This window comes from Pelophylax lessonae (genome assembly GCF_965119305.1).
Source record: "Pelophylax lessonae genome assembly, chromosome: 5".
Classification (NCBI taxonomy): Eukaryota; Metazoa; Chordata; class Amphibia; order Anura; family Ranidae; genus Pelophylax; species Pelophylax lessonae.
The window spans coordinates 321,717,306-321,745,097 of NC_138772.1; the positions used below are offsets into that span (position 1 = coordinate 321,717,306).

At 43.3% G+C, this 27,792-nt stretch overlaps 2 protein-coding genes across 3 annotated transcripts in view; one reads left to right on the forward strand and one right to left on the reverse strand.

Moving 5' to 3' along the window:
- Positions 1–5,103, reverse strand: part of ACD (ACD shelterin complex subunit and telomerase recruitment factor) — a 67,898-nt gene extending 62,795 nt beyond the window's left edge. The window contains exons 1-2 of one of the 2 annotated variants that reach the window (XM_082258069.1): positions 4,961–5,103; positions 1,475–1,601 (exon numbers count right to left, since the gene is read on the reverse strand). In XM_082258069.1, coding sequence (XP_082114195.1) covers positions 1,475–1,582 — 108 coding nt within the window. In that variant the 5' untranslated portion in view covers positions 1,583–1,601; positions 4,961–5,103. The remainder of the gene's footprint in view (positions 1–1,474; positions 1,602–4,960) is intronic. The other variant, XM_082258070.1, reaches the window with a different exon arrangement.
- A 6-nt stretch (positions 5,104–5,109) lies between these two features.
- Positions 5,110–27,012, forward strand: PSMG4 (proteasome assembly chaperone 4; the record flags this gene model as incomplete). Its single annotated transcript, XM_082258077.1, has 3 exons — positions 5,110–5,421; positions 14,150–14,225; positions 26,527–27,012. The coding sequence occupies 3 exons, from the start codon at positions 5,110–5,112 to the stop codon at positions 26,646–26,648; spliced, it is 510 nt and encodes a 169-aa protein (XP_082114203.1). The 3' UTR covers positions 26,649–27,012.
- Between the last annotated feature and the right edge of the window lie 780 nt (positions 27,013–27,792).

Genomic DNA, 27,792 nt, shown 5'->3' on the forward strand with positions numbered 1-27,792 from the left:
ATGTGCGTGTAAAGGCAGGCATCCCAATACTTTTAACAATATAGTGTATATGCGAATCAGATGCGTTTTTAACCGTATCCAATTCGGATAACATGTAAATCAGCCTGGCCTTCAACAGGGTTCGGGGTAAAAGCTTAAAAAATTATTGGCCTGAGGAAGGAGCGCATGCTCCGAGAACGCGTCGCCGGCGCTATGACGTAATCACGTATCCCGGAAGTGACGACGGATCGGCATCAGAGTGTCCCCGCGACCAGGAAGTATGGACTGCCACCATTTACTGCCTGTATACCGCAACCGCTCAAGCCATCCTGATCCAAATATCGAAGTGATTGTCCATGATACTTTTTACTTTATTACCTTTGTGAGTACCTTTCCTTAGGTTTTTTCAAATAGATCTCAAAGATTCTGCACTTAGAGTGGCGCCTGTGTTTTCCTAACAGAGTTCGGGGTGGCTACTGTCCGTTTCTGAAAAGGGTCCAATGCGATTTTGGGTCCAGTTTAGGTGCAAATTCAAATAAAAATTTGCACTTGAACTGGTGAACAAAATCACATCGCACTCCGGACTGCGAACCGCAGTCGGACATGTGTGAACCTAGCCTTACTGTAATGCAGTCAGGATTTATACCCTGTAATAAATATGTCCCAGTGCTAGCAGCAGGGAGAAGAGTCAGGCCACAGGGCTGCTTGCGTATAAGGGTCCTTTCACACGGGCGCAACGGCCGACGGAGTCGGTTCTGCTAAGCGGGGGATCGATCATTGCAGTTTATGGATTGTCTCCATATTTAATAGTCATTTCTTTTGCATGGTTGCGCTATTCTTTTTTAATATACATGTTGCTTGGTCCATAGCTGCACCGGCTTTAGATATACATGTTCAGGGTCTGCTCCCCCAATTTTTTGCTTGTTTATTATGTATTCGGTCTGACCAGACTTCTGTGGTTGAGCATCCCACCCCCCACACACACCTGTACTCTATTGGTGTCCACCATCAAGTAGATATAGGAGGAGTCCTTTGTAGTGCATTAGCACATCTATCCCAGCAAGGAGTGTTGTCTCCAAGGGTAAGAGAGGCTGGATTCACCCCTTTTCTATGGATAGTGTAGGACCCACTGATAATGGGGTACTTTGACGCAGTGGTGGGCTTGAGCACGATATGGCCATATGGTGGGACCAAACCCCCATTTTTATTTATGTATTGTCTCCATATTTAATAGTCATTTCTTTTGCATGGTTGCGCTATTCTTTTTTAATATACATTTTTCTTGGTCCATAGCTGCACCGGCTTTAGATATACATGTTCAGGGTTTGCTCCCCCGATTTTTTGCTTGTTTATTGCGGTTCATGCAGCCTGACTACATTGGAGTAAAAAAAAATATAAGGGTTCAACTGGACTTTAATACAAAACCTTTTTCCTCCCATTAGATTTCCTATATAAACCAAATTCCTATGGGATACAAACACTAAATAAAACTTACCTCAACTACCTGGGCAGGTGCTGGTTTAAGCATGAAAGTTTCTCCTTTATATTTGGTAATCGCATCGAGAATCCAAGGGTAGCCAATTGAAGACCTAGCTGGGGCCATGTTATTCCTACAAAATGTTCTGTTTACAAAAAGAGAAACAAAAAAAGTGATGAAAACAGGTAATACATATTTATTTTTCTACATGTATTGTTATGCAAAGATATGCGAGGAACTGTCAGAACTGATAGTTTCCAAGGTGGTAAGCCAAACACATGTTCATATGCATTAGCATTTAATTCCATGGGCATTACTGCGCCTGGAAATACCAGATCGCGGCCATTTTTTATTTTCTTTTACATTAAACTGCAGTGCACTAATGTAGACGGGTTCCATGGGAACAGTGTTAATTTTCACATCAGATTTCGTCTTTTATAATAAAATGCCATTTTTGGTTTTAGTCGTATTTTAGTCGACTAAAATCTCCAGTACATTTCAGTAGACTAAAATCGAATGTTTTTAGTTAAATTGTATGCATTTTTAAAGCATTTCTCTAGAATTTCCAAGCTCATTAAATACTCCTGGAGTAAAAAAATCGAACAATATGTTATTATTTATTAAGGTTTGAACATGCACTGCAGACACATATATAGCCGTTGTGATATATAATGTCTTTATAAATAAAATGAAGTTTCATAAATAAACAAAAAGTTTGCTTTTTGACAAACAGAAGTGCAACTTTAACAGAAAAAACAAACAAAAAAAAAAAACTGTAAACTCCATTGGCTGTAATGTCATTGCACATATTACCTGAATATATCACCAACATTAAATATTAGGAAAAAAAATAAGAAACGCCTTTTTCCTAACTGTTTTTCTTTCAGAAGCTTAGTAGATGCCCCTTACATGTTCTTATATGGTAGACTCGTGTTAATTTTGTCATTTTGTCAATGAAAATATTTTAGTCAATGAAATTAACACTGCATGGGAATCAATGGCTGCAGAGCTGCTTATTTTAATTTTTTTATTATTATTATTTTTTTTTTTTTTTAGGATGCCAGAACTCTTAGGGTCCTTTCACACGAGCGATCCGATCATGGATGGGGGATTTGGGTCTGTTTTTTCTGTTCAGCCTGCTTGTTGAGTCCTTTTTTTTTTCGTTCCATCTATGGGCTGCCTAAATCTTCCAACAGCACTTAAAAGGGTTAGGACTTTGGTTTTCCATGTTTGGGATACTTCTCACTTCCTGTTTAATTTATGGGGGTCAGACAGAACAGGAAGTGAGAGGAAATCTCTCCAAGGACACAAACAGGAATGAAAACAAATCTTTTAGAGTGTGAAGGGTTAGGACTTTGGTGGTCCATGTTTGGAGTACTTCTCACTTCCTATTTTACACAAGACAGAACTATTTGATGGGTGTCAGACAGAACAGGAAGTGAATTCTCCCTAGGGATGATACAGACAGGAATAAAAACAAATCTAGTGGAGTGTGAAGGGTTAGGACTTTTCTCCACATTTCATTGTGGTCTATATCCAGGAAAGGAGACGTCAGCTCACTTCCTGTGTATTTTACCGGTATCAGATAGAACAGGAAGTGAGAGGAAATCTCCACAGACAGAAATAAAGATAAATTTTCTTGTACAGTGTGAAGGGTTGGGGCTTTTGTGATCCATGTTTTGGATACTTCTCCCTTCCTATTTTAAACAAGACAGAACAGGAAGGGAGGGGAAACCTCCCCAGGCAGGGCACAGACAGAGATACAAAAAAATGTAATAGAGTGTAACGGGTTTGTGTTTTTGTCATCTCAGTTTGGGATATTTCTCCTCACTTCCTGTCTATTTGATGGGTGTCAGACAGAATAGGAAGTGGGTGGAAATGTCCCCAGGGACTTTTCTCCACATTTCAATTCTGTATGTATCCCAGAAAAGAGATGTCCCCTCACTTCCTGTTTATAGTATGGGGATCAGACAAAACAGGAAGTGAGAGGAAATCTCCCCAAAGAGGACACGGACAAAAATAAGGACAAATCTTCTTGTACAGTGTAAAGGATTGGGGCTTTTGTGATCCATGTTTTGAATACTTCTCCTTTCCTATTTTAAACAGGACAGAACTGGAAGTGAGGGGAAATCTCACAAACAGAAATGACAAAAGTTGCAACCCTTTACCCTCTATTACATTTTTGGGTCTCTGTGCCCTGCTTGGGAAGATTTCCCCTAACTTCCTGTTCTGTTTAAAATAGGAAGTGAGAAGTATCCAAAACATGGACCACAAAAGCCCTAACCCTTCACACTGTACAAGATTTGTCCTTATTTCTGTCTGGGTGCCAGACAGAACAGGAAATGGAGGGAAATGTCCCCACGTCCAGTAACTGATGTCAGATAAAATCATAGAAGGGAGATGTCCCCTTACTTCCTGTCCACTTACAGATGTCAGCTAAAATCTCAAAAGGGAGATGTATTCTCACTTCCTGTCCAGTTTCAGATGTCTGCTAAAATCTCAAAAGGGAGATGTCCTCTCACTTCCGGTCCAGTGATAGATATCAGGTAAAATCCTAGAAGGGAGATGTTCCCTCATTTCATGTCCAGTGATAGGTGTCAGGTAAATCCCAGAAGGGAGATGTCCCCTCACTTCCTGTCCAGTGACAGGTGTCAGATAAAATCCCAGAAGGGAAATGTCCCCTCACTTCCTATCCAGTGACATTTGTAAGATAAAATCCCAGAAGAGAGATGTCCCCTCACTTACTGTCCAGTGACAGATGTCAGATAAAATCCCAGAAAGGAGATGTCCCCGCACTTCCTGTCCAGTGACAGGTGTCAGATAAAATCCCAGAAGAGAAATGTTCCCTCACTTCCTGTCCAGTGACAGATGTCAGATAAAATCCCAGAAGGGAGATGTCCCCCCACTTCCTGTCCAGTGACCGGTGTCAGATAAATCCCAGAACGAAGGGAGATGTTCCCTCAGTTCCTGTCCAGTGACAGGTGTCAGATAAATCCCAGAAGGGAGATGTCCCCTCCCTTCCTGTCCAGTGACAGGTGTCAGATAAATCCCAGAAGGGAGATCTCCCCTTACTTCCTGTCCAGTGACCGGTGTCAGATAAATCCCAGAAGGGAGATGTCTCCTCACTTCCTGTCCAGTGACAGGTGTCAGATAAATCCCAGAAGGGAGATGTCCCCTCACTTCCTTTCCAGTGACAGGTGTCAGATAAATCCCAGAAGGGAGATGTCCCCTCACTTCCTGTCCAGTGACAGGTGTCAGATTTTTTAAATCCCAGAAGGGAGATGTCCCCTCACTTCCTGTCCAGTGACAGGTGCCAGATAAATCCCAGAAGGGAGATGTCCCCGCACTTCCTGTCCAATGACAGGTGTCAGATAAGATGGGAAGTGATGGTGAATGTCTCCAGCAGAGATATAGACACAACCCGACTCCAGCCCTTTTCTACCCAAGAAATAAAGAAACATCAGTGTGTATCTGGTATAGATGGGATGTGGTTGTTATGGATACCTCCAGCAATCCAGCTGTCACTCAGGATGAGTCCTCAGAAGACACTGAGCACACACGACTCGGGAACACCTCGGGATCGTACAGGAAAGCCTTTCCCCTGACATCGCGCTATTATCGCACAATCACACACCGAACAATCCCCCAAACACATGCATGTTTACTTCTCAGGCGGCCATGCTTGTTTTGGGAGAACGCAGCCTCCCCATGCTGAGGCTCGCCCACATCCAATATGGCGTCCCGTGTCTCAGCGACAGATGACGTGTAGAGAAGCGCGGCCAGGTGGGTGTGCGGAAATCATGGAGGAGTGTAATCCTCGTCCCATCTCCATACACAACTTCAGCGACAAGATCTGTGACAGACCGGTGCACTTCCATGTCATGAGCCTGCAGGAATGCTTTCTGGTGTGGGTCGGCTTCTCCCCCTGCCTGAGGAACCTGGCGGTGGCCATGTGCAGCAGATTTGTGAGTCTTCATTATTACTGGGCTCTCCTCTTATTACTTGTATTATTGGTGTAATGACTTGCAGTCAATGAATGGGGGCCCCCTCCTACAATGATCAGGGCTAGGGCCTCATTCACACCCCGTGTGCATACCTCACACCCCATGTGCATACCTCACACCCCATGTGCATCATGTGCATACCTCACACCCCATGTGCATACCTCACAACCTCTGAACTTCCCAATGAGGGAATAAGTGACCTAAGGCGTGCAAAGCCAAACTCTTTACAGAGTTTGGAGGGGCTCAATGAATGTGAATAAACAAAACCCAGGCTTCCTTGTACTTGTGATGGCCGGGCAGGACCGCTTTAGTTCTGGGAGAATGTTACGTGACGCCTTCCATTCTAACCTTAGATGTGCGCGACGTTGTGATCAGTGGTCCTACGGACACAGCGCATCACCGATCGGGGTAAAAAGCCAATGATGTAGGCTCTTTACCATGTGATCGGCTGTGTCCAATCACAGCTTATCATCATGTAAACACACTTAAGGGTTATCGCCATTCCTTTCCTCACACTGTCACAGCGTGAGGAGAGAAGAGAGCCGGTAACCAGCTAGTGTGAAAGGGGACATCTGCACTGATGATTAGTGCTGCCTGTCTGTGCCTCCTCATCAGTGCTGTCAACCAGTTCTGCCTATCAGTGCCTCCTTCTCAGTGCTGTCAGTCAGTTCTTCCTATCAGTGCCTCCTCCTTAGTGCTGTCTGTCGGTTCTGGCTATCAGTGCCTCCTCATCAGTGCTGTCAGTCGGTTCTACCTATCAGTGCTATCAGTTGGTTCTATCAGTGCTGTCAACCGGTTCTGCCTATCGCTCCTCATCAGTGCTGTCAACTGGTTCTGCCTATCAGTGCCTCCTCATCAGTGCTGTCAGTCGGTCCTGCCTATCAGTGCCTCCTCATCAGTGCTGTCAGTCGGTCCTGCCTATCAGTGCCTCCTCATCAGTGCTGTCAGTCGGTTCTGCCTATCAGTGCCTCCTCATCAGTGCTGTCAGTTGGTTCTATCAGTGCTGTCAACCGGTTCTGCCTATCGCTCCTCATCAGTGCTGTCAACTGGTTCTGCCTATCAGTGCCTCCTCATCAGTACTGTCAATTAGTTCTGCATATCAGTGTTGCCCATCAGTTCCAACCAGTGCTCATCAGTGCTGTCAGTCACTGCTGCCTATCAGTGCCAACCAGTGCTCATCAGTGTTGTCAGTCACTGCTGCCTATCAGTGCTGTCAGTCAGTGCCAACCAGTGCTGTCAATAAGTTCCTGCTCATCAGTGCTGCCAATCGGTGACTGCTCTTTGGTGCCGCCTATCAGTGTCAACAATCGTGCTCATTAGTGCTGCCAATCAGTGCCACATATCAATACAACCCAAATGTTCATCACAGACCTCAGATAAGCACGGCATATGCAGAGCCCTGTCCCTCCTTCCTCCTCCTCCTCCTCTCTGTGTACAGGAAAGTGTTGTGGAATTTTTCCTCAGGTACAAAATATCTGTTAGTCAGTGATACCAAATCAGACAATATATAGCTATATATATAATGAGATCAGACAAGACTCAAGATGGCTGAATCATAGTGACCTGATTTATTACAACATTGCTGGAGTTTAAATATACTCCAAAATGGGTTTGTCATTACAATCTGACGTACAAGAAATGGGTTGTTATTAACATCTTTTATCCAATCAAAGTTAACAACTAATTATAGTAAGCATTATGTCAATCTAGATAAAAAGGACTCAACAAGCAGGCTGAAAAGAAAAAACAGACCCAAGACCGTGATTCTCTGTCATAAGGGAAATTTCTTGGTGACGTTCAATAAAAGTTCCAAAGGGGCTTTTTAGAAGATATTATTGGCTTTGTGGTCAGCTGTCCAGACAGAGTTGATATTCTGAGAGATAGGGAATTTCCACTGTTTCGGTCATCTGATATATTCTTAGCCTTTGCAAGCTCAGTGACACATGTAAAGAAATCAAAGTAAAATGAGATTAACTCAAAAGACATTTTGTTTAAGATAACCATTCTAAATGCCAGTCAAGGCATCCTGCATATCCAGCAAGGTATCTTGTAAAGGCCAATAAGGTATCCAGAAAATGCGAGATAGGTATGCCACGACAAAAGCATCACAGCCAGGGAGGAGGCGGGTTCAGCCACTCTGCACCTGTGTGAGAGGTAGCCGTCCGTGAGAGATGCCGTTTGCCAAATAGAGATATGTTGACACACAGCAAGCACAAGCCTTAGGCAGCTCTTACTGGTGCCCGCGGCTTGTGCAATCCTGTTGGACAAGTCCCCCAGATCCAAGTGCCGCTCTGAGACTCATACTTACATCAAATCCCGGAATAGTGAATCTGGGACGGTTGGGCGGTATGCATGTGCCTTACATCCTATTGGCTCCCTTCTCACCACTGTACCGCCATGGTGTGCGCTGACAATAAACAGCACACATTACATTTTTACGCAGAACACAGTAATGCATCACAAACTACTAATCAACATAAATAATTATAAAAATAGTTGTCAATTATTTTTATTATTGATTAGTTGGTCAGCCATGTAATTGGCCTGCATACAGAATGCATTATTTGTTTACATATCATGAAATATAGTGCAGCTCAGTACACCCTCCATACATGTCAGTAAGTGCCTGAGAACTTGGGAATGTGTGAAGAGCAATGCCTCATGGGACATGTAGTCCTGGGCAGGAGAAGGAATGGATTTAAAACTATTCTAAAGGCAGATGTTCTTTAGAAGTATGAGAGGGAAAAGCAGGCTCACTCTGCTGGATCACGTATCTGATATTTGACTCAGCACTTAAAGGTGGGGGAAGGTGGGGGGGGGGGGGGGCACACCCATGCCCGCCACTCCAGCTGTGCTGTGATTAGTTACAGCGCAAGCAAAACATCGGCTGCTGGCCAATGATTGACTGCTGGCACCCACTGATTGGCTCTGTCATCCAGGGAAGGGAACTCCAAACAGTGACAGGTGATCTTACTGTTTTAATAATCCTGCAAAGTATGGATAAAACAGCAAGATTGCTTAGTAAAAACACCACATTATACACACATTACACATAGTTAGGCACATGTAAAACCCCCTTGATCACCCTAGATGTTAACCCCTTCCCAGCCAGTGTCATCAGTGACAGTGTATAGTATTAGCACTGAATGCTGTATTAGTGTAACTATTGAGGTCAGTGACAGATTGCCTGCCATACTATCACAGTCCCACTAGAAGTCGCTGATCATTGCCATCACTAGTATAAGTATGAGACTAATTTTGCACTCTCCAACTTTAGTTAATAAACCCCTATGTGACAGCACTGGGCCAAACAAACTGTTCATTAAATCCCCTTGTAAAGCCAGTTGCTTTATATTGTCCATCACATTTTCAAATAACTGGCATACTTTTTCCATTACTGCATTTCGTTCTTTTACTTACTTTAGTTCTGACTTTACCTTTTTAGCCACCAACTTTGCAGCTTTTAATATGGTGGTTGGCTCCATCTAGTGGATTGTGCTAAAACTAGCATCGCGTAGCAAAAAAAAAAAGAGACTTCATTGTTAGGATTAGAATTAGAAACCTGTGCTGAGAAAAAGGTGGAGGCTGCCATTGCTAGCTTCTTGGCTTTCTTTGCTTTGAATAGGTTTCAGTCACAGTATTTTCAAGAAGAGATCTCCGCAGCGACAGACTCTATATTTATTTCAGTTGTTTCAAGAGAAACTTTACCACTTTGCATACGTTTCTTTTTTAAACTCCTCTTACCTCCTTTTTTTTGCTGTGGTATGGTAATTTAAAATGCATGCCCAGCAAATCCAGTGTTGATTTTTTTTTTTTGCTTTATCGCCGCACACCAGGTCCCGCACCATCGTCTTCTTTGCTGAAGGTACAGTATCTGGAGCATGCTGTCTCTTTCGGTTTCTTGAAGCCGGCCCCCTGACGAGGCGTTGCGTGTGCACTGTGTTCTAAATTCCCGTCAAGCCTCTTGGGATGCAAGACGTATGTATCTGCGGAGGCTTGCGAGGAGCAGGGTGTACATCATTTAAGGCAGGGGTCTTCAAACTATGGCCCTCCAGTTGTTTAGGAACTACAATTCCCATCATGCCTAGTCATGTTTGTGAATGTCAGAGTTTTACAATGCCTCATGGGACGTGTAGTTCCGCAACAGCCGGAGGGCCGAAGTTTGAGGATCCCTGATTTAAGGTGAGAATCTCAAAAGTGAGGGGCTTGTACAAAGTAAAAAAATAAAAAAAGCTACTTCCAAAAAAAAAAAAAAAAAAATGATTAGCATTTCTATGAAAGGAGAGGGTGGGGAGATTAGTAAAAGTAGATGAAGAGGGTGACGGTTCTTTTTAAAGCCTGTCACCATAATGGATATTTTTGCTTTGCGGAGATGACTTCGTAGTAGAATCTGTCAGGACACAAGTAATGGAGCTGCTGTTGTCAATTTGGGTTTAAAGGTATATGTTTGGATGTCAGCCTAGCTTACATGTTAAGGAGTCTCTTTTCCGTAACAAAAGATGTCTGCCTGCTTGTTCAGGATAATGTTAAAGCTGTGGATACATTTGTACGGGAAATGCAACAACTTTTGTAGATCCATCTCATCTGTACAGTTCTTGCCAACAGAAATTAAATCCTCATGATGTGAGAAAACTGGGGGCTCAGGGTGTAACTTATAGCAAAGCTTAAATGATAGAAAATAGCAGAAGGCAAAATGGAAAAGAAGAAGAAATCTAAGCAGAAGATTGAGAGAGACAGAGATGATTACTCTTTTTTTCCAATCCCAGGGACACACCATTTTGAGACTGATGCACACCTGTTCTGAAATACAATAGAACAACATTAAACTGGTGGTACAGGGTACCAAATTTGTTAACCTTGGCGTATCCTTCAGTCTCTGAGTTCAGGGGTACCCTGCATGTGCAGAGTTCAACCCCTCCTGCATGGATTCGGCCCACAGGCCCTGTGCTTGACATACACTATATTACCAAAAGGGCGTCTGCCTTTACACACACATGAACTTTAATGGCATCCCAGTCTTAGTTCTTAGGGTTCAATATTGAGTTGGCCCACCCTTTGCAGCTATAACAGCTTCAACTCTTCTGGGAAGGCTGTCCACAAGGTTTAGGAGTGTGTCTATGGGAATGTTTGACAATTCTTCCAGAAGCACATTTGTGAGGTCAGGCACTGATGTTGGATGAGAGAGCCTGACTCGCAGTCTCCACTCTAATTCATCCCAAAGGTGTTCTATCGAGTTTATCCATGTCTTTATGGACCTTGCTTTGTGCACTGGTCCAAATCATTTGGGGTTGAGGGGGGCATATAGCACACTCCATGCACTCCACTAATGGGATATATGAGAGAGATGGGGACCATTCCACTAGACTACTTATACATACAGTGGGTGTGGAAAGGATTGAACGTGGATTAGATGGGCTAGCCTTCTGCAAGTCGAATAAGTTGGTCCGCACATACTCCCTAATGCAAAAAACTTTGAACAATGTTAGTCAGTTTCAACAGATTACGGGGTTCGCGAGATTTAGCCCTCTCTGGAGTAATGCATACTACCCAGAACTGGTTAAGATATGATGTAAAATGGACACTCTTCAGGGTTACTCATCTGCGCCATATTTTCACTAATGGGGGGGGGCTGTGCTCTTTTCTGGATTTACAAGAACGGTTTAGACTCCCTGACTCAATGCTTTTCTACTATATGCAACTTCACCATGCAGTAAAAGCACAAGGAGGGCCTGATACATGGATACAATCACCCGCCTCGATATTCAATTACATGTCTGAGGTGGACTCCTATAAAGGATTCATATCTCAATGTTACTCTATGCTGAACGTTTTCTTATTGGACCATCCCATTAGTGTGATATCTAAATGGGAAAATAACAAAGGAGCAATGGGAAGAGGCTCTCTTAGCAGTCAAATAATGCTCCCTGACTGTGGCTCAATGCCTCTCCCAGCTGTATCTGCTCCTGCGGGTTTACTACACACCAGTGAGGATGTTCCACATGGGCAGGAGGGAAACTCCCATGTGTACCAGATGCAGCAGGGACCGGGGAGACTTGATCCATCTTATGTGGGGTTGCACAGATATTGGAAAGGTGTTCTCACTGCCATTAGCCAGGTGTTTCAGGTCCAAGAAAACAATCAAAGTGGAAAGCTCAATAGTAGCTAGGACTGTCTAACAGTCCTGTAGAACCCACTCACTCAACTACTTGCAAAATTGCAGAAGAGTGGTACTCATATGGCAAAAGGCATAAAGAAAAAATTAGGACAACAAAAAGAGGAGACAGTTGTCCAAAAGCGCCATATCTAAGTAACCGGGGTAAAAAATGGCAAAATTCCCAAGAAATAATACCAACACATAAATAAATGAATGTTTTATTGAAAAATGCTCAAATATAAAAAAGCAAGGTAATGAAAAATCCAACTACCTGAGGAACCAAAACCATGCCTATTGGGGACTCTGTGGGATCTGCCGATGGATGATGTTCCTAAACAGGCCGTAGCAAGGGCATAGTTTCAGGCTCGCAAGTTACTACTTTGGCGCTTGACCTCCCCCCGACACACACACACTTTAAAGGAATGAATAGCCCAAATGAGAGATTCCTTCCGACTAGAAAAATATATCTTTCAGCATAGGGGTAGCTTTTGGAAAATTTGATAAGCTATGGACTCCCTGGTTGGACACACCTGGCCTGGCTCCTGTTGACCTTATTATGGATCGGCCCATAATTGGCAGGGGATGATAATGTTCCTATTATGGTAGGATTCTTGGGCAATGGTGTGTGTGTGTGTATGTGTATACAAACGGGGTTCTAACCAGAATAGAAAGAGAAGTGGGAGGCCCCCGGTGCACAACTAAGCAAGAGGACAAGTACATTAGAGTCTCTAGTTTGAGAAATAGACGCCTCGCAGGTCCTCCAACTGGCTGCTTCATTAAATGGCACCCGCAAAACACCAGTCTCAACGTCCACTGTGAAGAGGTGACTCCGGGATGCTGGCCTTCTAGGCAAAGTGGCAAAGAAAAAGCCATGTCTGAGACTGACCAATAAAAGGAAAAGATTAAGATGGGCAAAAGAACACAGACATTAGACAGAGGAAGATTGGAAAAAAGTGTTATGGACAGATGAATCTAAGTTTAAGGTGTTTGGATCACACAGAAGAACATTTGTGAGATACAGAACAAGTGAACAGATGCTGGAGGAGTGCCTGACGTCATCTTTCAAGCATGGTGGAGGTAATGTGATGGTCTGGGGCTGCTTTGGTACTAGTAAAGTAGGAGATTTGTACAAGGTAAAAGGGATTTTGAATAAGGAAGGCTATCACTCCATTTTGCAACGCCATGCCATACCCTGTGGACAGCGCTTGACTGTAGCCAATTTCTTCCTACAACAGGACAATGACCCAAAGCACACCTCCAAACTATGTAAGAACTATTTAGGGAAGAAGCAGTAAGTTGGTATTCTGTATTTAATGGAGTGGCCAGTGCTGTCACCAGATCTCAACCCTAATGAGCTGTTGTGGGAGCAGCTTGACCGTATGGTACGTAAGAAGTGCCCATCAAGCCAATATAACTTATGTTAGGTGCTTCAGGAAGCGTGGGGTGACATTTCTTCAGATTACCCCAACAAATTGACAGCTAGAATGCCAAAGGTCTGCAAGGCTGTAATTGCTGCAAATGGAAAGTTATTTGATGAAAGCAAAGTTTGAAGGACAAAATGACTATTTCAAATAAAAATCATTATTTCTAACCTCATCAATGTCTTGACTATATTTTCTATTCTATTTGCAACTCATTTGATGAATAAAAGTGTGAGTTTTCATGGAAAAAATGAAATTGTCTGGGTGACCCCCAACTTTTGAATGGTAGTGTATATAATTTACTCTGCAATCTTTCTTAATTTTATATTTTATGTTATTTACAAGTTGACTGTTGTTTACTGCTGAGATGCATTTATGACTCCAAAACATTATATTCTATTGTGGTTTATTTGTTATAGATTCTGTACTGCTGGCATGATCCTTTTTTAATAAAACTTTATTTGAGAAAAAATAAAAAATCCTGCTACGGATTTATGCTTTGCTAGTAAGAGACCAGTTATCTATTGTTTGTGAAGGATGAATTGAATGATTTGCCCTATTGTGCTTTAAAGGAAAGTAATTCTCAGAAAAATATGGAGAATGCTATTGCTGACTGACCCCAATGTTAGTAGCTTGGCTATTTTTTGACAGTTTTTCAGGTGGACCCGATCGGACCATCCATTGCTCTCCATGGAGTGGCGGATGTCCATTTTAGCCACCCACCAAAATCCGATTTGATCCTGGCCGCTAAAAACAGATGGATAGGGGATCTGTTCCCCATCCATTTGGCAGATCGGATGACAGTCAGATGAAAACGTACAGGCCCGTCTGTTTCCACCCGCCAGCCCATAAAGGACAGCGGGCTGTGTCTGTGTCTGCTCTACATCAGCGGAGTGGACACTGACCTGTCATCCGCCTTCTCAGCGGGGATCAGCGGAGAGATCCCCTGATGAACATGCAGATCCGCTGGCGGACCCCCCCCCCCCCCCCCCGTGTAAAAGGGGCCTTTAGTAAAGCTCCTCTTTAAAATGGATATGACTATTTTACAGATTAGCCATTTGATCAATATGCGGGAAAAAAAAAATTTCCTTGATTTTATTTTTTTTTCCTCTAGGACTCAGTACCATTGTCTACTTCGATACTTGGAGACAAGTCTGATCCTACTTCAAGTTCTTTCGCACAGCGGTTAGGTATGTATGTTACTTTATTTAATTACAACTTGGTTTTTCTTTGTCCACCAGCTACATAGAGCCTTTACCTGATTTACCCCAAACATCGCTCTCCTCATCTTGAAGTCCCAGCAGCTATTTTTTGCTTTTACCTTGTTGCTATAGCGAGAAACATCTTTTATTACTTCTTGTGACATCAATACCAGGCTTGTGAAATTCTTTCAAGGCAGCTGCTGGTAGAAAAAATCAGCAGGGGGTCCTCTGTTATTTCTTATTGATGTAGACAGACCCCCAGGACTACATCATCCAAGTCAAGCAACATTGCTTTTATGTAACCGGAATCAAAGTAAGTATCTGGAAAAGAACAGAATTGATGTAACCGGAATCAATGTAAGTATCTGGAAAAGAACAGAATTGATGTAACCGGAATCAATATAAGTATCTGGAAAAGGACAGAATTGATGTAACCAAAATCAATGTATGTATCTGGAAAAGGACAGAATTGATGTAACCGGAATCAAAGTAAGTATCTGGAAAAGGACAGAATTGATTTAACCGGAATCAATGTAAGTATCTGGAAAAGGACAGAATTGATGTAACCAAAATCAATGTAAGTATCTGGAAAAGGACAGAATTGATGTAACCGGAATCAAAGTAAGTATCTGGAAAAGGACAGAATTGATTTAACCGGAATCAATGTAAGTATCTGGAAAAGGACAGAATTGATGTAACCAAAATCAATGTAAGTATCTGGAAAAGGACAGAATTGATGTAACCGGAATCAAAGTAAGTATCTGGAAAAGGACAGAATTGATGTAACCGGAATCAATGTAAGTACCTGGAAAAGGACAGAATTGATGTAACCGGAATCAATGTAAGTATCTGGAAAAGGACAGAATTGATGTAATCGGAATCAATGTAAGTACCGTATTTATCGGCGTATAACACGCACTTTTTCCTCCTAAAAATGGAGGAAAAAGCAGCAGTGCGTGTTATACGCCGATATTAAAAAAAAAAAAACGGCCAGGAAGCATTGCCGAGAGCAGAAGGGGCGGGCCGAGGAGAAGGAAGGACGAGCTGTCATAAGAGCAGAAGGGGGTGGGCCGAGCCTAGGAGAAGAGAGAACGAGCGAGCGCAGTCATCGGAAGTCCCGCCTATGACAGACGTCACACGTCTCGGCAGAGGAGGCGGGACTTCCGATGACTGCGCTCGCTCGTAATCCCTTCTCCTCGGCTCGGCCCGCCCCCTTCTGCTCTTATGACAGCTCGTCCTTCCTTCTCGGCTCGCCCCGCCCCTTCTGCTCTCAGCGCTGCTTCCCGGTCTTTTTGAAAACAAATGAGGTCAGTTCCAATGGCGCTTGCGATGCTGCATATTTGGACATTGCGCTTGCGAGGCTGCTTATATGGACACTTGGTGGGCTTTGCATGTATGGACACTTGGTGGGCTGCATGTGTGGACACTTGGTGGGCTTTGCATGTATGGACACTTGGTGGGCTTTGCATGTATGGACACTTGGTGGGCTTTGCATGTATGGACACTTGGTGGGCTTTGCATGTATGGGCACTTGGTGGGCTTTGCATGTATGGGCACTTGGTGGGCTTTGCATGTATGGGCACTTGGTGGGCTTTGCATGTATGGACACTTGGTGGGCTTTGCATGTATGGACACTTGGTGGGCTTTGCATGTATGGACACTTGGTGGGCTTTGCATGTATGGACACTTGGTGGGCTTTGCATGTATGGACACTGCTGATGGGCTGCATATATTGAGGCTGGATATATGGACACTGCTGATGGGCTGCATTTATGGACACTGCTGATGGGCTGCATTTATGGACACTGCTGATGGGCTGCATTTATGGACACTGCTGATGAGGATGCATTCATGGGCACTGGTGAGATATCATTTTGATTTTGAAAAAAAAAAAAAATGTTCTGAGTTCAAAGCTGTTTATGTTAAATTTAAGCTTTTTTCCTGAAATTTCTCTCCAAATATTGGGGTGCGTGTTATACGCCGATAAATACGGTATCTGGAAAAGGTCAGAATTGATGTAACCGGAATCAATGTAAGTATCTGGAAAAGGACAGAATTGATGTAACCGGAATCAATGTAAGTATCTGGAAAAGGACAGAATTGGTGTAACTGGAATCAATGTATGTATCTGGAAAAGGACAGAATTTGGTGGAGATAGTTCTGTAATCTGACAGTTTTGACAACACTTCTGGGATTCTAGTGCAGCAGTGGCAGTTTTGTCGGCCCACACCAGAAAGTTAGGATCACACACACATACTTTGTTTCCATTGAGCATGAAGGGCAGAATCTCCCTGTAAATCAGCTATTTTTGGACAAATATGTACATTTAGACTGACTTTACACGTTACATAGTGAGGTTGAAAAAATACATCAGTCCATCCAGTTCAACCTATCTGATATGTGTGTGTTTGCTGTTAACCGTACATTGTATACCCCTGTACAGTGTGGTCTTTAAGGTGCCCATCTAATATTTTTTTGAAACTATCGATGCTCCCTGCTGATACGACTGTTTGTGGAAGAGAATTCCACATCCTTACTGCTCTGACAGTGAAGAACCGCCTACGTACTTTAAGGTTAACCTCCTTTCCTCTAGTTTTAGTGAGTGGCCCCGTGTCTTATTGTATTCCCTTTCTCTGAATAGTTTGTTCCTTATGCTAGGGTCGCCAGTAAAGTATTTGTACATTGATATCATATCCCCCCTTAATCATCTCTTCTCCAGAGAGAATAAGTTCAGTGCTTGTAGCCTTTCCTCATAGCTGATGTCCTCCATTCCCCTAATTATTTTTGTTGCCCTTCTCTGGACTCTTTCCAGTTCCAGAACTGGACAGCATACTCCAGATGTGGCCGGACCAGAGTCTTGTAGAGAGGGAGAATAATCTCTTTATTTCTGGAGTGAATCCCCTTTTTTATGCATCCCAGTATTCTGTTGGCTTTGCTTGCAGCGGCTTGACATTGCATGCCACTGCCAAGCCTGTTGTCTACCACTACCCCCAGGTCCTTTTCCATCCTAGACTCACCCAGAGGTTCCCCCCCAGTGGGTTGCTTGCTTTCTGGTTTCTGGCACCCAAGTGCATTACTTTACATTTTTCAACATTAAACCTCATCTGCCATGTAGTTGCCCACCCCATTATTTTGTTCAGGTCCGCTTGTAAGGTTTCCACATCCTGCATAGAAGATATTGGCATGCTTAGTTTAGTATCATCTGCAAATACTGAGATTTTACTAGATATCCCCTCCTCTAGATCATTTATGAATCAATTAAACAGGATTGGCCCCAGGACAGAACCCTGGGGGACCCCACTTTCCACACCCGACCAATCCGAGTACTCCCCATTAATCACCACCCTCTGTACTCTCCCCTGGAGCCAGTTCTCTATCCAGGTACTCACCTTATGGTCCATACCTACCTTCCTTAATTTGAACAATAAGCGTTTGTGGGGAACGGTGTTGAAGGCCTTTGCAAAGTCCAGATACACCACATCCACAGGCCTTCCTTTATCTAGGTGGCAGCTCACTTCATCATAGAAGGTTAATAGATTGGTTTGGCAAGAACGATTTTTCATGAATCCATGCTGATTACTACTAATAATACCATTTTCATTACTAAAGTCTTGTATGTGGTCCCTTAACATCCCCTCCAAAATCTTGCAGACTACTGATGTTAGGCTGACCGGCCTATAGTTACCCGGGATATATCTCGGCCCTTTTTTAAATATTGGTACCACGTTGGCTTTTTTCCAATCAGCTGGCACCATACCTGTCTGTAAACTACCCTTAAAGATCAAGAATAATGGTCTGGCAATCACCTGGCTGAGCTCTTTAAGAACCCTCGAGTGCAAGCCATCCGGTGATTTATTTATGTTAAGTTTCTCTAGTTTAGTTCTAATGGCGCTTTTCCACTGCATGGAACCGAACAGTTCTGCTCGCTTTTGTGCTTTTCCACTGCTGGTACCGCATGGTACGGTGTAGGAACGGTTCAGTTCGGTATGGTACGGCGGCGCTTTTCCACTGCATGGAACCGAACGGTACGGCTCTCAAAAACAGTACCACCTTGATTGTGGTTCCAAGAGGTACCATACCCGGTACCATATCCCACAATCCTTTGCATGCAGTCACTACTAGCCACTGATTGGTCAGAGAATCGTTGTTATCCCACCCACTTAACTTTAGTACTACTTTAGTGGAAAAGCAAACAATACCGTACCGTACCATGCGGTACCAGCAGTGGAAAAGCAAACCGGGCCGAGTAGAGCCGAGCCGGTACTTGCAGTGGAAAAGTGCCATTAGTCTATCTTCTGTTAGCCATGGCGGAACTTCCTGAGGCGTGTTTAGTTTGGCCTTACAAGCTGGGTTAGTGTAGCCCCCCAATTCTTTTGTGATGACTGAAGAGAAGAAATTATTTAACACTACCGCCTTTTCCCTGTCCTCTGTGCCAAATCTCCCTTGTTGTCTTTTATGGGGCCAATGTGTTCTGGCCTCACTTTCTTACTGTTTTTATATACTTAAATAATTTTTTGGGGTTCTTTTTACTCTCTTCCGCTATATGTCTCTCGTGTTCTATTTTAGCCGCCTTGATTTCATCTTTACATTTCTTATTACACTCTTTGTAATGCTTGAATGCTGCCAATGACCCCTCAGCCTTGTATTTTTTGAAGGCTGTGATTTGATTTATGTATGGCAAATCAGTTACAAATCTGTGATGGTTGCAACTTTGTTTATTGTGCAACCAATCCCAAATTCTGCAAGAACTTATCTTGGATGTGCTGGCTGATTAATATGAAAGAAGGTCAACAGACTTACATGGGTAAATGCAGCCAACTTTTGGCATCAGTTTGAGATGCTCATGAGATCATTTAACATTAATTGCAGGTGGAGTTACCTTCTTTTGCAGTCCTATAGACTTGTAAAGGGTAAAAAATCTATCTGAAGCAATAGCTAAAACAATAGCCTATCAACACTGACCCTTATTGTCTTTTATTTTCATTGCCAGAGCCTCACATCCTGGTGCACTTTGTAGGTGTTGAAAATGAAGTTTCTCTTTCGTTCATTGACGGGCACAGCTCCTTTTCTTCTTGACCATTGGGTTATACTGCCCCCTACAGGAGTAGGACACTAGGCAGGAAAGAGCTTGACTACGCCTATGGGGCAGTCCCAGGTGGTATTATCCCACTCTCAGCCATAGGCACTCCGTTTTTGTTCTGCCTAGTCAGGAGTAAGGACCTAGTTCCTTCTGGGATCTCTGGTTCTGGCAATTTTTTCCTTTTAAATTGAACTTTTTCCTATCTTTGTTATTTTGTTCCTGTGAGAATCTACAATCAACTGCCGGACTGGATAATCTAGATGCAAAGTGTCCCCCCAGTCTGGCCAGTGAGTGCGTGCAGGCCGTGACATAGCCTCACTGGACGGGGGCTGGCCTACGAGTTAAACATCTCGCGAGGGCACATACGACCTGGCCTCGGCCTGAATCGCAATGTTCCTTCTGGCCGACAGCCCCCCATTCCAAAGGAGCGGTGGTCTGTCAGAAGCAGTGCCCACCCTATTCCTGGTATGGTAAGTAGCTGTCCCCCTTCTTCCCTTGGAGGGTTTTGGGGTGGACGTGGGCCCCTCCCGGATGGTGAGACCCTTGGGTTCCCCTCCTTTTCCTCAGCCCCTCTAAAATTTCAGTGGTCGCTGGGGAGCTATATGGGGCGGCCCCAGTAAGTAATCCGCCCCGCTACCCTCCATTTGGGCATCCGCCCTCCCCTCCGCTGCCCCTAGGTTGTCGGCTCAAGCCCAGCGGCTTGGCATCCACAAAAATTTAGGCCGCGGCCAGCTTGGCACCTCCCTAGGAAGGGTTTGTGCTGTGGGGGCGGTTTATTTTTTGACGACAGACATTATTGTGTAGGGCACCTGCCTTTTTTAGCGCTGCGGGACCATCAGGTTACCTTGCCTGCGTGTCCGCGCCCCCCTTTTTAAGGGTTCTATTTCCAATTATGCAAGCCTCAATGGAGGGGCTCTGAGGGCGACCCCTGTCTCATCAGTTTCAGCTGCCACAGACGCAAGACACCCTATTGGGTCTATGTCCACGCACCCTGAGTACTCCGATAGTGAGGATGGCTCCTCTAGTGCGCATAAAAGGGCGCTGGTGGATGCACGGATTGTGTCAGTGTGTGAAGCTTTAAAAATGGAGGATGTGGCTGATTCTTTGTCGGAGGCGCTGGTCCCTTTTTGGCACCAACAGGCCCTCCAAAGCAGCAAGGGTGTTCCCTTTTCCCCTTACCTTGACAACATTGTCACAAAATGGTGGGGTTGTCCAAAAAGCACTCTGTGGTCCCTAAGTGTTTTGCTATGCGGTGTCCTTATGAGGATTCCCTGCTTAAAACGTGGACGGTCCCACCTGTCGTGGACTCGCCGGTTTCCAGGTTAAATAAAGCTACCTTAATTCTGGGTAAGAAGTCCTTTAAAGATCCGGCTGATAAGAGAGAAGAGGCTCTGGCCTGCCATATGTTCACTGTGGCTGGTTCAGCACCTATGCCAATTTTTACTATTGCTCTGGTGTCACAAATTCTGACCAGGTGGGGTAAACTTTTACGCCGGGACCTGGAGGGGAAACCACTTCCCCCTGCCTTTGCGGAGCTGGCAGATCAGTTGGTTCAGGGGCTACAGTTTAACTGTGATGCCTCTTTGGATGCGGCTCCTTTGATTCTACGCTGTCTGTATCAGCAGTTGTCCTTCGGCGTATTATCTGGGTGAAATGCTGGTCTGCTGACCAGACTTCTAAGAATGCCTTATCTGATCTCCCCCTCGTAGGGGATCGCCTGTTTGGAGCTTCCTTGGATGACCTCATTAAGGGTCTCCCGGGGGGGAAGAGTACTCTTCTTCCGCAGTCTACCATGGGCAAGGAGCCCTGTTGTTGATGTGGGCCCTTCTTCTCGGCTCATAAGAGGCTTTTTCGTCCCTCAGGGTCTCAAGACAAGGGATCAAAGCCCTTCAGGGCCTCCATTGGAGGTTCCAAGAGGACCTGCTCTGGCAAGCCACGAGCGGGCACTTCCAGACATGCAGACAAGGCTTCCTCTGTACTACTACCCGGGATTGGCAGCCCCAGAGTAGGCGATTCCAGCACTAAAGGCACATGGTAACATTTAATGTCATCTCTCTACCTGCTGCGGAAATACATTTATGATTTTTAACTTGACCTCCAGGTTTGATTTAAAGCTCATTCACAGTGCTTTTCAGTATCTGCATTTTGTTAGCATTTCTTGTTTACCATTAAGCTTTCTATGTTCTGTTTGTTTTTGCCTGGCATTAAAGTATTGATGGAGAGCTTGTTTACATAATTGTGTTACAGTGCAAAGCATGTTCCAATAATATTATAGAACAGTGATGGTGAACCTTTTTGAACCAGAGTGCCCAAACTTCATCACAAAACCAACTTATTTTTTTCAAAGTGCCAACACTGCAATTTAGCTGCAGACACTCAGTCACGCAGGTGATCATCTCACACTCCAAGAGGGATTGTAGTCAATTCAGCACTCACCCGGTTCTGGCATCCAGTGTTAGTGTGCCTGGCAGCAGCTTCTCCTTTTGTTGGTGCCTTTGATTACCCCCTCACTCTTGATAGTGTCCTCTCAGCACTGTCCTTTTGCTCCTCTCTGGCTGGTTCAACTCCAGGAGCTGTTGTGGCTTGTGCTCTCTCTCCCTCCTGAACGACCTGAGCCTCCTCTCACTCTTGTCTCCACTCTTCTCTCACCCTTGCTCTCTCTTCTCTTTCAGCCCTTTTTTTTCCCGGGCTGCAGGCTGTCCCTCCTCTTATTTTACGGGCATGCTGGGGCTGTAGTTTTTCTTTAATTGATTAAAAAGGAGCCATCGTTTTCCGGGACTACATGTCCCGTGGTGCACTTGTCCTGGCTCCTTATTGGTCCCTGGCTTCAGCTATTAGGGAGGCAGGAGGAATCAAAGTGGCCAGCGATCTCTGCAAGAACTGCTTTCTCCCTGTCCCATGCTGCTTGACAGAAGAAGGGGGGCGAGCAGGAAAAATACACGGACAGCCCCTGTTTGCTTCTCCCCTTGTCACAGTGCGGGCAGTGGCGGCGGCTCTCGTGTGCCCACAGAGAGGGCTCTGTGTGCCAGCTGTGGCACTCGTGCCATAGGTTCGCCATCACTGTCATAGAATATGTGCTACCTATGTACTTAAAATTACAAACGTGTTCCTCCGTCCTATATTATCACCCTATAGAGCAAAACATGGGGTTGAGGCACTTATGACTTTCATGGTATGATATAGACAGTAATGCACTGAATCAAAATTTGTTTAAAAAGTTATTACAACAAATAAAATTTTAAAAAAGTTCCCTGCTGTGTATAGCCTTATACTTAAACATTCAAGAAGAAAGCCCAACATAGGGCACAGCAATACAAAATATCACACTTTTACATTATGAAATTGGGTACTGAGCAGGGTATCCTCACAAACCGAGGGCCCCCAATCAGTAAATTACTAATTTCTTGACTTAAACCCTACATGTTTTACGGGGTTAGCTTCTTAAGGAGTGATATTGGTAAAGAGGTGTGATCTAAAAAATGAAGAATAATAATAATATACATATAAACCATAACAATACATATCGTATACCACACAAAAGATTGATACAAAACTGAAACCAATTCCCATAAAAATTGCCCCTTAACCCTATCGAGTGAAGCCATATCCACCATAGGCCAAAGTATCCACCAATGGAAACCGAATGTAAGTTGGTCCTCTCCATATGCTCTATATGTTCTAATAATACTCCATGCTACATTTCTGAGACTGTAATGAGTGTTTTCAGACCCCCAGGAATAAATGGTCATACAGTATACAAAAATATGTGTCATGGGGATTGTGGGATTTGTAGCTTGTCTCTTACCTGCACCATGGAAACACTATTATTTTAGGGCCCATTTACACTATTGGGCCGCAGCAATGTGAGTTTTATTGAAAAACATGTGCTACATGTGTGATGCTTTGTCATTTTTTGAATGCCAGCTCAACGCACCTTTCTGATGGGCTTAAGGTGCAGTGCTCTGCAAAAATTGCTGCATGCACAGTATGTTTTATGGTGCAGTAAGCAGCCTATTTAAAACCATTAAAATTAAAAAAAGAGGTTTAGCGCTAGGTATCACCTTAGTGACAGGATAAAGACAAAAAATGTGAAAAACCCTCTTGGGAGTGGGACTATAGCGGCACAGGGTCAAAAAAACATAGTACAGAAATAAAAATATGAAAAAAGCTTTATTAGTACACAAGTCAATGAAAACAATTACATTTCATTGATTTTTGTACGAATAAAGATTTTTTTTTTTTTTTTCTGTACTATGGTTTTTTGAGCCTGTGCCGCTATAGTCCCACTCCCAAGAGGGTTTTTCACATTTTTTGTCTATATGCAAGGGATGGTAGGCACCATTCAACACCATACCATATCAGATAGTGACAGAATAAATGCATTCAAAATACATATACCAAAAAAAGAACCACAATCAATCTGGTTATCAAAATTATATACAAGTGTCCAAAAAACAAAACAATCCGCCATGTATACTTGTTATAGTCTATATTCTTGATAACCACATTTATTTATTTATTTTGGTATTATATGTTTTTTAATTGCATTTATTCTATTCTATTGTTGACACCTGTGTTTTTCACATGAGTATTTGGATCAGCAGCAGGGTATTACACACTTAGGCCCCTTTCACACTATCCGTCTGTCGGACGGATTCTGTTTTTCTCAGCGGGGGATCGAGCCGCCAATACCCCGCTGAGCAGCAGGAGGACAGCTGTGTTTACGCGCTGTGTGCGGAGACACAGTTGTCAGTTCCCTATGCATCTCTATGGGGGAAATCAGATGGGAACGGACCGTCTGTCCGTTCTCATCCGATCCGCTGGACGGATGGAAAATAGGGTTTCCATCCGTCCAGAATTTGACGGATCGGATGTCAGCGGACATGTCTCCGCTGACATCCGATCCCCCATAGAGATGCATGGGGGGACCGTTCAGATCCGCAAAAAAAACGGACAGGCCTGTGTGAAAGGGGCCTTAGGCTCCTTTCCCACACTGTGTCCGTCAAACGGACTCCGCTTTTCTCAGCGGGGGAGCGATCTGCCGATCCCCCCCTGAGCAGGAGAATGACAGCTGTTCTCCGCACAGCTGTCACAGCCCCATAGATCTCTATGGGGGAATCGGATCTGAACGGTCCGCCTGTGTGAAAGGGGCCTTATAGATAGCTTATTCGTTGGCGCTTGGATTTAATATAGTTTATTTAAATGAATTAGCTGCCTTTAACACAACGCACATTAACACAGCACAATTGTGTAAATGGACCTTTCAATTTTTTTTTTTTTTTTTTTCAAATTCAGTAACTCGGAAGACAAAAACATGGTTTGGGGCATAAAAATATGCATCAACATGTGCAAGTCTATGTAAAATATAGCTTTTCTAGATGGACTTTTCATGTACATAAACTGTAGATTTGAGGGGTCTAATGTAAACCTCACACATACCTGGACATAAGTCGAGGTTGCCTACAGGAAAATTGCGTTTCAACTGCCTACATCTCTGCATAGCATCAGTAACCTCTGCATTTGCATTTTTTTCATCACTCAGTTTGAATTCCCCAGGATTATGACTCATATATACTAAGACCTACAAATTGCATGATCCAAAATTATGCCTGCCTTCATTCATGTACAAAGCAGTAAACTGGTACCTTTGTTTGAACCCTCAAATTTGCATTGCTGACCCCTCTTCCTGAAAATACTACTTATTTGGCAATATTGCTGGCTACCCTAATTTAATGCCATAATTCAAGAAAGCAGCTAATTTGATTCAGATCAATGTCTGAACCCCTCAAATACCTGTTCAACGTGAGTGAATTGTCAGAAGTGTGGCAGCCAGGCAAGAAGCCTTTTCAGAAGGTCAGCAACTAATATATATTCCTCAGGACAGGTTTTCAAGAAATCTCTTGACACTGGTGCGTTATGGCAGCGTGCATATCTTGGTGCAGTGTGTTGCCATTCGTTTTGAATGGATACACTCCAATGCATTGTTATCATGGTCGAGAACACACCCATACTGCTGTGCACCATAGTGCACATGCTGAGCATGCAGTTAAAAAAAAAAATAAGGAAGATATGTTAAAGCGAGTTGCCAGCCAGGGCATTAATGTAGCACTTATAGTGTGAAAGGGGAGTTAAAGTGGTTGTAAAGTCACTAGTGATAAAACATGTAATCCCCTCTCTTACGTAAAGATTTAATGTGCAATATCTGTAGTTTTTAAAAATGATTTTGCAAAATATCTTATTTTACAGCGCTGCTGGGCGCTCATGTGACCTATCTGAGCACTACAGTGGGAAGGTCTGTGTTTTCCGCTGACGTCAGCTGGGAGGAGAGCGGTGGGAGGTCATGTGAGCACCCAGCGGCGCTGTAAGGAAAGTATTTTGCGGAATAATTTTTAAAAACTACAGGTACTGCACATTATTATTATACAGGATTTATATAGCGCCAATAGTGTGCGCAGCGCTTTTTTATATCTTCATGTAAGAGAGGGGATTACATGTTTCATCACTAGCAATATTACAGCTATAGCCGTAAAAGGGGAGGAGATGGCTGACACAGACTGAACTGACAGGGAGGGAGAGGAGAGCAGCAGGATGACAGTCACGTAAACTGACCACGGTATCCTGGATCAGCAGCCATGATTACTGTGGTCAGTTTACATAGGGGGACAAAGGAACAGGCAGGATCAACCAGGTCTTTTAAAACATTCAGAGGGACAAATGACACAGCACAAGCACTCTGCTGTGTATACTGCGTTAAAGGATCAGGATCTTTTTTTTTTTTTTTTGGGGGGTTACAACCACTTTAAAGTGTTTGTTACCCCAACATTTCATATTCCTGATCTGTGCCTGCTGTACCATGTGCTTGTATGAAAAAAAAAGTCTCCTGTTCTTTGTATTGCTTCCTTTATGTGAAATACATGGCGCTCCTGCTAGTCTCTCTGCGCTGTGCTGGTAATGCAGTGTGTTTATATATATCTATCAATAAATAAAGAGTGTATGTGTGTGTATATATATATATATATATATATATATATATATATATATATATATATATATGTATGTATGTGTCGTGTGTATGTGTATATATATATATATATATATATATATATATATATATATTTTTTTTTATTTTTTTTTCTATTTACAAGATGGAACAAAATAAATAAGAAAGGGAAAGTAATCATTTTTTTTTTTTTTTTTTTTTATTTGCAGCAAAGAAGACTAAAAAGCAAGTGTTTGTTAGCATCAGCATTCCAACAGCTGACAGCCAGCTATTGCTGCTGATAGAGAAACGAATCAAGCAGGAAATGGATACCTTTCCTGAGAAGTTTTAAAGGACAGACTGTTACACTGACCGGGCACCTAACACTGCCTGAGCAGATCTACAGCGGAACCCAGCCGTCACAGTCATTGGAAGTCACTGAGGAGCAGCAGAGATACTCTGTACCTAAGGAGTGCAGGGAAAAGAAGCGTGTAGAAGCTGATTATGTACCAAAGACCAAATGCATAACATTAGCCCCTATTACCAGATTTAAATGTATTAGGGGATTCAACGGATAAAGCTCACATTTTGAAATTAGATTATTTTTTCAACTTGATCTCATTCTTTATGCAAAGAAATGCGGCTTGAATAGAAGGACTTATTTTGTATTGTATTTCATCCTAAAACACAGAATTAAAACATTTTCTGTTATCCAATGATTTATTTCTGTTTTTTGGTAAGTATGTCTGCTCCGGAGTACGTAAAGGATTATTAATTAAACATAAAAACAATGTTTCTAAAACATTAACACTTCCTAATAAAATTTTTTACATTAAAGCTAAACTCCAGGCAGAAATTTTTCTCCTTTTTTTTTTTTTTTTAAACTTTAATAAATGTTTTTTTCCTATATTCAGCAGTCGAGATAAAGTGCATCTGGAATGTATTCACAGCGCTTCACTTTTCCCACATTTTGTCATGTTACAACTATTCCAAAATGGTTTAAATTCATTATTTTCCTCAAAATTCTACAAACCATACCCCTTAATGACAATGTAAAAGTAGTTTGTAAGAAATCTTCGCAAATGTATTAAAAACAAAAAACAAAGTACTCACAGCCTTTGCCATGACGCTCAAAATTGAGCTCAGGTGCATCCTGTTTCCTCTGAAGTGTTCCTACAACCTAATTGGAGTCCACCTGTGGTAAATTCAGTTGATTGGACATGATATGGAAAGGCACACACCTGTCTATATAAGGTCCCACAGTTAACAGTGCATGTCAGAGCACAAACCAAGCCATGAAGTCCAAGGAACTGTCTGTAGACCTCAGACAGGATTGTACTGAGGCACAGATCTAAGGAAGGGTACAGAAACATTTCTGCGCACAATGGCCTCCATCATCTGTAAATGAAAGAAGTTTGGAACCACCAGAACTCTTCCTAGAGCAGGTCGCCTGGCCAAACTGAGCAATCGGGGAGAAGGGCCATAGTCGGAGAGAA